Source organism: Aplysia californica, unplaced genomic scaffold (genome assembly GCF_000002075.1).
Source record: "Aplysia californica isolate F4 #8 unplaced genomic scaffold, AplCal3.0 scaffold00138, whole genome shotgun sequence".
Lineage (NCBI taxonomy): Eukaryota > Metazoa > Mollusca > Gastropoda > Aplysiida > Aplysiidae > Aplysia > Aplysia californica.
Genome location: NW_004797408.1, coordinates 571,397 through 579,652, shown reverse-complemented (window position 1 = coordinate 579,652; position 8,256 = coordinate 571,397). Strand labels below are relative to the sequence as shown.

Sequence of the window (8,256 nt, the reverse complement as noted above, 5' to 3'; positions counted from 1 at the left end):
GGGGGGTATTTAACATGTACTTATGCACAGTATGCTCATACTGTGCCGGAACAACATTGGGCGAACTCAACTGCTTCTTTTTCTTTCCTCATCCTTACTATTGTCATTTTTCCACAACTTCTTTTGTATGTTTGTCACTCTCTTGTGAACTGCTATTTCCGGGGTGTCTTGATAGTCGAAGCAAACTTTGTGCTGTTGAGGCTAGAGAGCTGAGCCGAGTAAGTCGGATTCCCCGGTTGTCTTCTCTGTTGACATCCACCCCCTGGCGCTCATATGACCTTCATGCAGTTGCGAGCGCCCTGAAGCCTTACTATAAAACTAAACTGAAACCTCCATCTACTTATTGTTTATTTGTTGTGCCCATAACAGCAATGATGATGATAATGCTTATGATACTTATGATGATGATGATGATGATGATGATGATGATGATGATGATGATGATGACGATGTAGTTATTGTAATGGCAATAAACGGGGCTCAGTAGAAGTACAAAAGTGGGGGGGAAATGTAGATTCTTTTGTCTATAGGATTGAAAAGCTCCCGATTTCCAATAATGGTACGTTCTGAAATCACACTTATTTCACGTTTTTTGTTGTTGCTTTTTTGAGTTGAACAACAATACGACTCGCAAATTTTGTCACTCTGTCTGGGCCAGCTGCTTGAATAATTGACCATGTAGCCATCAAACCTTTTAACTTTACTAGCATTTACCTTAATTGTTCTTTCAACAATAATGACGTTTTGGGCAAATAATACCCCTTGTGCTGGTAATTGCTGGTCGCCTGCGGTTAAACTATAATTTATTTCTCTCTAATTTCTCTTACCACTTGCAGTTTGGTGTTTTTATACCGATCGGTTTGCTCATTTGTCTCTTAATTGTTGGGGGAGGGGGGGTTGGGGTGGGGGACGGCGGTTCTTTGTGGAGAGGGAGAGAGGGCGTAGTTTGTTTTTAATGTTCTTGTTCTTGTTATGTTGTTGATGTTGTGGGTTTTTAAAAAAGTCAAACTCTTTAGTTGATATTTAAGAGGTTATTTTGAAGGGTCATCTTGTTCTCAGCCAGAATACTAGGCTGAAAGTTGACGGCGCCGCAAGCCTATTCACAAACAACGCTCAAGAGCGGAGGCTTCATATCAGAGGCCTCTGCCATTGACATGGTATTGGACTATGTAGAAAATTCTCCCAAGTCGTTTTGACCATTCAGTCCGATTCTTTTTCTTGTCTCAATCCACTAATCCCTTTCAATCTCTTAAATCCTAAAAAAAAGTTCAATTATAGTTGAGGATTCTCTCCTTGATGGAATATGGAAAGCGTGGCGTGGTGTGTTTGTATGGCTACCAAGCCAGGCATGCATCGGAGGAACGAGCAGGTCGATCCCCTGGCAAAAGAATCATTGTCCGTCCGTATGGGATCGACGGAGAACACATTCCCACAGACAGACTTTAAAAAAAGGTCAAAAGCTGCACCTCCAGCCGGTGGGAGAGGCAATGGAGCGAACAAGTGAATAATAAACTCCACAATAAAATCTCCGAATTGGCGACACGAAAACTTTTGGGTCTTTCCAGAAGACACGAAATAAAAAAACAAAAAAACAAAATGTCATATTGGACATATGAGTGTTTTTTCTCCTATCTCCCTGTAACATGTTATACCTCCTGCAGGGAGGTGAAAAAATCATTCTGTGTGGGATGCGGTACCGACTGACTTCACTTTCCGGCATCTCATTAATAGAGTGCCCAGATTTTAGAGGGACCAAAAGGAAATATTTTAATTGCCCTGATTTAAAAGAATTCTTTTTCTATCGCTGATCTCAACGGGATTCTCGATTTTACTAAAAACCATTAATATGTTTTTAAAAAAAAGACCAACGTGAGTCCGGCGCGCTTGTATGACCTCACGCACAAACGAACGAGAGAGAGAGAGAGAGAGAGAGAGAGAGAGAGAGAGAGAGAGAGAGAGAGAAACCATCACGGCTTTTGCAGATTTACACATTTGGAACTCTGCACATCAAACGTCTGTGCGAGGACTGCGTGCAACGCCTTTTTATTACCCCTGGCTTTTTTTTAAAAGCCTACTTAAAATTTAAACGTAATAAAAAGAAACCAAACTTGAATGTCCCTGACGTGTGTGTGGGTAGGCGGCGGGCCAAGCTCACAACTGTCGCCTGAGCGCACAACTTCTATCCATACACTGCTCACGCTTTGCAGATGCCCGCTCTTTCCCATCCCTGGTTCCTGGAGTTCGACGCTGGTAGACAATAATAATATATTATTATAGGGGCTGGCGCGGACGATAGAGAGGCGATATAAATAGACGCAATATAGAGACGGTATGACGCTGGTCAAGATGCGATGTAGACGCCATTAAATACGTCTCGTGAAGACATTTATTTCACTTCCCGTAGGCTTGGCGAATATAAACTGGCGTGTTGATTCGCTTCTTCTGTCCAGTCTAGGGGCGAGGTGCTGCGATGCATAGAGGAATGATTGTGAAAGGGGGGGGGGTGGGGGGTGGAGATGGGGCTATACATCAGTGCAGTCACAACTTCCCCCCCCTCGGGTGGGATGGTTTGAGAGACAGAGAGATAGATAGATAGATAGATAGATAGATAGATAGATAGATAAAAGAGAGAGAGAGAGAGAGAGAGAGAGAGAGAGAGAGAGAGAGAGAGAGAGAGAGAGAGAGAGAGAGAGAGAGAGAGAGAGAGAGAGAGAGAGAGAGAGAGAGAGAGAGAGAGGGAAAGGGAGAGGGATAGATACAGAGAATTATGTGGAGAGAAAAAAACAAAAACAAATACAGATGGAGACGTTTAGTTTATTAGTGTATCCATCTTCAATGAATGTATTCATTGATTCATTCATCCATCCATGTATCCATCTCTTTCCAGGTCACTGACCCCTGGCAGCACAGACGACCTCAAGGCCACAGTCATGTCCAAGATCAAGGACACAACCTCCAAAGCCAACATCGGCAATATTTTCAACCGCAAGAAGTAGAGTCCACTCAAAACATGACCTCCTGACCGGTCAAGTGACAAGGATTTATTTCCTTATGTTTTCTGTCAGTTTTAACATTTAGACCTAAAGGTTTCTTGTGTGAAGTTTTATCTACTTTTTTAAAATTTGCTGTACTCTAAGACCTTGGCTGATTGGTCTCTGTTGTGCAGTGCTCTTTGTCGCAGCATACAGAAGTCCTGGCAATCAAGTACAGCTGAAACTGTCTAAGAATGCAACCCATTGTCTAGAAAAACTGGCGGTCTTATGCAGGTGGTGGTCTTGCACTTACAAGTTACACAGTGCCACCATAATGTACCCAATACACAAGGGAAGAAATTGGAATTGGGCGTTTATTCAGGTGATTGTATTATGCATGTGGCTGTTAGAGCAGGTTCAACTGTATCACCATAATTATATAGATCTGTTTGGGTGCTGTATCCTCCCTTCTTTGCCAGAGATGGTCCTTGAAAGTAGTGGGCTCTTTGATAAACAATATTGTTTCTACGGGAAAGCATTTTTACAATCATTTGAAAGCTTGAAAAGGAGGGGGAGGGGGCATCAGTTACTGGCAGGAGTGCAGCCCATCTTAACTCTTTATTCCGAGGAGGGTAAACCCACTACATCGGGGCCCTGTTTTGGTACTAAATCTAAAAGTGACAATGATCAAAACAAGTGAACCTATTTTTATAGTTCTTTCGTCTAATGAAGGAACTGGTAAAAGAGACCTATGTTCGGCAATTGTTGAAAAGTAATTTGATGTTGACGTTGTCGCAAAGGAATGTGCCCAAGCTGCTGCCAGCAGCTCACCGGCACAGCAGTTTCGACTGCAAGCCAATGGGAGCAGCTTGCTGGAGATAAGGGGTTAAGATTCTTTAAGTTGTCACAGAGAAGAATTCCACATCTGTGGGTAGCAGTTAGGCGCTTTGCCATTGAAGGCAGGAATGTGTGGAGAAATATCTAGCAAGCATCGCGGTCTTCCTGCTAGGATGTTTAATCCCTCTCAGCTCGGGTTGGCCTTGACAGGCAGGGTCGAAAACATGCCTCCTGAATGATCTAAACTGTGTTGATCGGGGCTTAAATGCACCTACATAATTTTTAAAAAGCTGGATTGAAAAAGATGAAACAGAGGGAGAAATGGGATATGTAAGATCTGATAATGCCCACAGTTGATAGAGTGGACCTGCTCTATGATTCATCTTTTGTAGGTGGTAACTTTTTGCTAATATGAAGTACTTAAGCTTGTAAGTAAGGGTGATTTTGATTTCCTCAGTATCATTTTATTTAAATGTTTAAGTGACCAATTGAACCATGCACATTTTGAATGTGAAGCCATTTATATAATCAGTAAACGCGCTTCATCCAAATACATTATGTCTGCTTCATCTTGATGGAGAAATTCTGTCAGTGTTTTGTACATTATTATGCCTTCTCACTTTTATTTCCTTGAGGTACATACATTTTTATATTCAACCAGATTCCAGACAAAGAAACACTTTCTGATTACACAATCTGTTCATATATATTCCAAATTTTGAATTTTCAAAAATGATTAATTGAGATGTTATGATGTTGTTGGACAGTTTCTTGGACATGTGTTGTCTCTTTACTAATTTCTTCTTTGTGGATTCTTGGTAAAGTTGGTGTCCAAACACATGGCTAGTGTGAATTTCCCTTTGAAGTACAACATATTTGAATAAGATAAATAAGAAAAGTTGAAGTTGAACTCTAAAGCACAGTGGTCTGGGGGTCTATAAACAGGACATGGCGCCTTTCAACGCATTAAAAAAGATGTCATCATGAATTGACAACATCGCATGCATACCAGATCTCTATTTTTATCTAGCTTAAGAATTCCAGTGCAATTTTATAAAACATTCTCTGTCTACTGGCGAGGTACATCTATTATTTTCAAAGTTTGAATGAATTGCCTGTTCTATTTTATTTGACTTTAGATTCTTAAAGAAATTTTTTAATTCATGGCCATACAGAACTATCAACATTGATTATCGTATACAGCTGTACCATTCCTTTTCTTATTTCAAATCTTTCCCCTATTTTATGTGTGCTATGTATTTATGCATTTGTCTGTTTAGATTGTTTTGCTTTTATGATGTATGTTTTTGTCTGTTCAGATTTTTATTCAATATAAATTGTTTGCAATAAACAGGTTTGATGGTGGGGTGTGATGTCAGTACTTGACACAGTGCAATTTCAGACTAATCTTTGTATGTAATTCATTTTGGTTTTTTTTAGCCTTTCTTAACTACACCTGAGACTAGAAATGTGAGTGTTTGGGGTTCTTTCTTGACTAATCTATTTGACGTACGTTGTGGCTCAAGGCTGTGTATGCAACATTGACAATTTAATCATCTTTCAGTGGTTGTGATCAGCAAAGTCTCAATCTTTCTCCTGTTTTGAGCAAGATGGCTGAGGTACAATAAAGGACGACTTTATTTATTCTCTAGGACTTGCGTTTTGTTGACTATGCAATACACTTTATAGATATACAAGTCACTGCTGGTGAAAGTACAAAGATGATAGGGTATTAGTGGTTCTCAGCAACTTTGGGGGGTTAGTGTAGTAAAAATCTACTTCATTAAGCGATGGTTCATTTCTACATGTATTATAGCTGAGTTCCAGCATGAATACTATGCGTTAGCTCACATATTCTCAATTAACAAAGAACAGACTAGGTAGTGGAGGATATATTTTGTGTGTATGTTGCCAATTTATTTTTGTACAATGTTTTTCCAACTGAGTGCCTAAGCACAGTTTTGCAATGGCACTATACCTCATAACTATGTTGTGACAAACATTTATTGTTGTCAGTGTAATCTCCACAATAACTTTATGTCTGTACTAATTATAGTTGTTCCTGTGTGTCTGATGTGCTGTCTTTGTGTGCGTGTTCCTGTGTATTGAATGTTGTGTTGTCTTTTCATAGGTGTTCTTGCATGTCAGATGTGGTGCTGTCTTTGTCAACATGTTCCTGGGAGTGAGATGTTGCTTTGTCTTTTGTGTTTCTTTATGCTGTTCAGAAACACATGTTACAGACCAGCTGTGAACTTTAAACGTATGTATTTGAAGTTTATATTTGTTCTAATCCAAATTGCTTCTTCGTAATGAAATAATGTGTTTTTGTTATCATGTGTTTGAATTGCTTTCTCATAATGTTTGATGGAATATTTATTTGTTGATGAATTGAAACTGCCGTTTTGTAATGATATATAATTATAGAATATCCTTGCTCATGTATGTGCTTGTTATTGTGTGTGAGTGTGTTTGTGTGCGTGCGTTTTTGCTTGTGGGTTTCTATGTTTGCTTGTACATTAACATGAGTATGACTAACGCTAGCTTGGTGTTGATAAAGAGTGATGAATCGCAAACATGTTCTGGTGATATTTATGTGCTCCTGCGGATACATTTTTGTGTTATCTTTTCTTGATTTGTACACATGCTCCCTGTGAATAACTTGAACATTCCAATTGATGGGCCCATTGCCTGTGAAGTACGGTCCAGATTTATTTGACATCTTGTTCTTTCTTACCTTTGTTCTTATACCTTGCTCCTGGTAGGGGCTTCTTTCATCCGCTACTTTTCCACTTTTTCTTTTTCACCTTTGGTATTGTCTCTGTCCCCTTCCAGATCAATGTTTTTCTAACTTTTTCTTCAGTTTTCCACTCTTCCACACACTTTTATCACTTTTAAAAGTTTATTTATTTATATATATATATTATATACTTAAAAAAATTTGGAGCATTAAAATATAGACAATCCCATGGAGTCAGTTCGTGTGGTCATAAATAACTCACTTAACTCCCCTGCCCCAGATATGCTCTGTGGGTGAGACCAATGTGGGTGGGGTTGTTGGAGCATGGTCAGTCTGGGCAGGATTTGAGTGGGTTGGCTCGAAATGACCAACATGGACAGGGATTAGCGATCAGTGTTGGTGTAGTCAGTGTGGACAAGGCTCCTATGGGTGTGGTGAGTTGGGAGTGGGGTTAGTGTGGGTGTGGTCCGTGTAGCTGTGGCGAGTATAGGTGGGGGCTAGTGTCTGTGTATGGTTAAGTGTGGCTATGGCTAGTATGGGCGGAGCCAGTGTGGGTGTGGCAAATATGGGCGGAGCCAGTGTGGGTGTGGCAAATATGGGCGGGGCCAGTGTGTAAGGGGTGGACTTAGTGCCTGCAATATGTCTTTCCCTTGATCAGGTTTTCCTGACTAACAAACTTAATCTCTTTTTTGAGGCGGTACAGAATGTTGTCAATGAAAAAGAATCCTTTATCCTACGAACCTTGTTTTCAACCCTTTGAGACTATAAGCCTATCTGCTTAACAATGATTTTGTCCTGCAATGTGCCTGAGGTTTTTGTGTAGGCCTATTCATCAAACTATTTTTTCTTACTGTGGTTGGCTCCTTCTTTCCTATCAAACATAATCTGTTGTCCTCATCTCTTCTCCTTCTCTCATTTGTTTGCTACTATCTTGTAACACCTTTAATCTTCGGCACTTATACATGTATAACGTAATGGTATTGCAAGTGCTTTAAAATTGTTTACCAAAACTAAAACCTAACTAGACTATTTTCTTTATTATAAATAGTTACTAAATCAAAATGTGTGAAATTGATATATTTTGTTAGAGTATTTGAGTACTGTGGCGTTGTTGTAATTGTTTCATGTTTGAGTGACTTTTGGTTGCTTCCTTTTCACCAAAGTTGGTTTTTTTTTTCCTTTGAGATCTTTTGAGTTAATGTGTCTCTCGATATCTAATGTCCTCTGACCAGACTCTTCACATTGCTGGCACATACCAGGGCCTGATGTAGATCACTAAATATTATATATGGTTATTGTGCTTCACCATTTGTGGAATAATTTGGAAGAGGACATCTTTGATGACAACGATGGATAAGACTAAGAGGAGAAAGTAATAAACTGCGCAGTTGTGGTGAGCTATGTAGATCTATAGCTTGCACGGAAAACACCATATTGTTATTCTATGCACTTATGATGAGACCGAGAACTTCTATCCCACCCGTCCAGCTATCTATCATGCTAGTGGATCAAAAACTGTGATAACCTAAACAGCACAGGGAAGATACATGCACACACAAAGTAGATTACATGATGTCATCATGACTTGCTGTCATCTCTGTGACTGTTAGTGCCTGTATATCAGCATTTGTGACGTAAATTGTCAGGCTCTTAGATGTTGTCTCAGAAGATGTGCGTTCGATTCCCAAAATGAGAGAGTAATTTGGGGGG

At 39.8% G+C, this 8,256-nt stretch overlaps 1 protein-coding gene across 1 annotated transcript in view; it reads left to right on the top strand.

The window, feature by feature from the left end:
- LOC106011546 (RAB11-binding protein RELCH homolog) overlaps nt 1-5,456 on the top strand; it is a gene marked incomplete at its 5' end in the record, with an annotated part of 6,340 nt that extends 884 nt beyond the window's left edge. Inside the window, 1 exon segment of the mRNA XM_013081619.2 lies at nt 2,888-5,456. Coding sequence (XP_012937073.1) covers nt 2,888-2,996 — 109 coding nt within the window.
- Nucleotides 5,457-8,256: the final 2,800 nt, after the last annotated feature.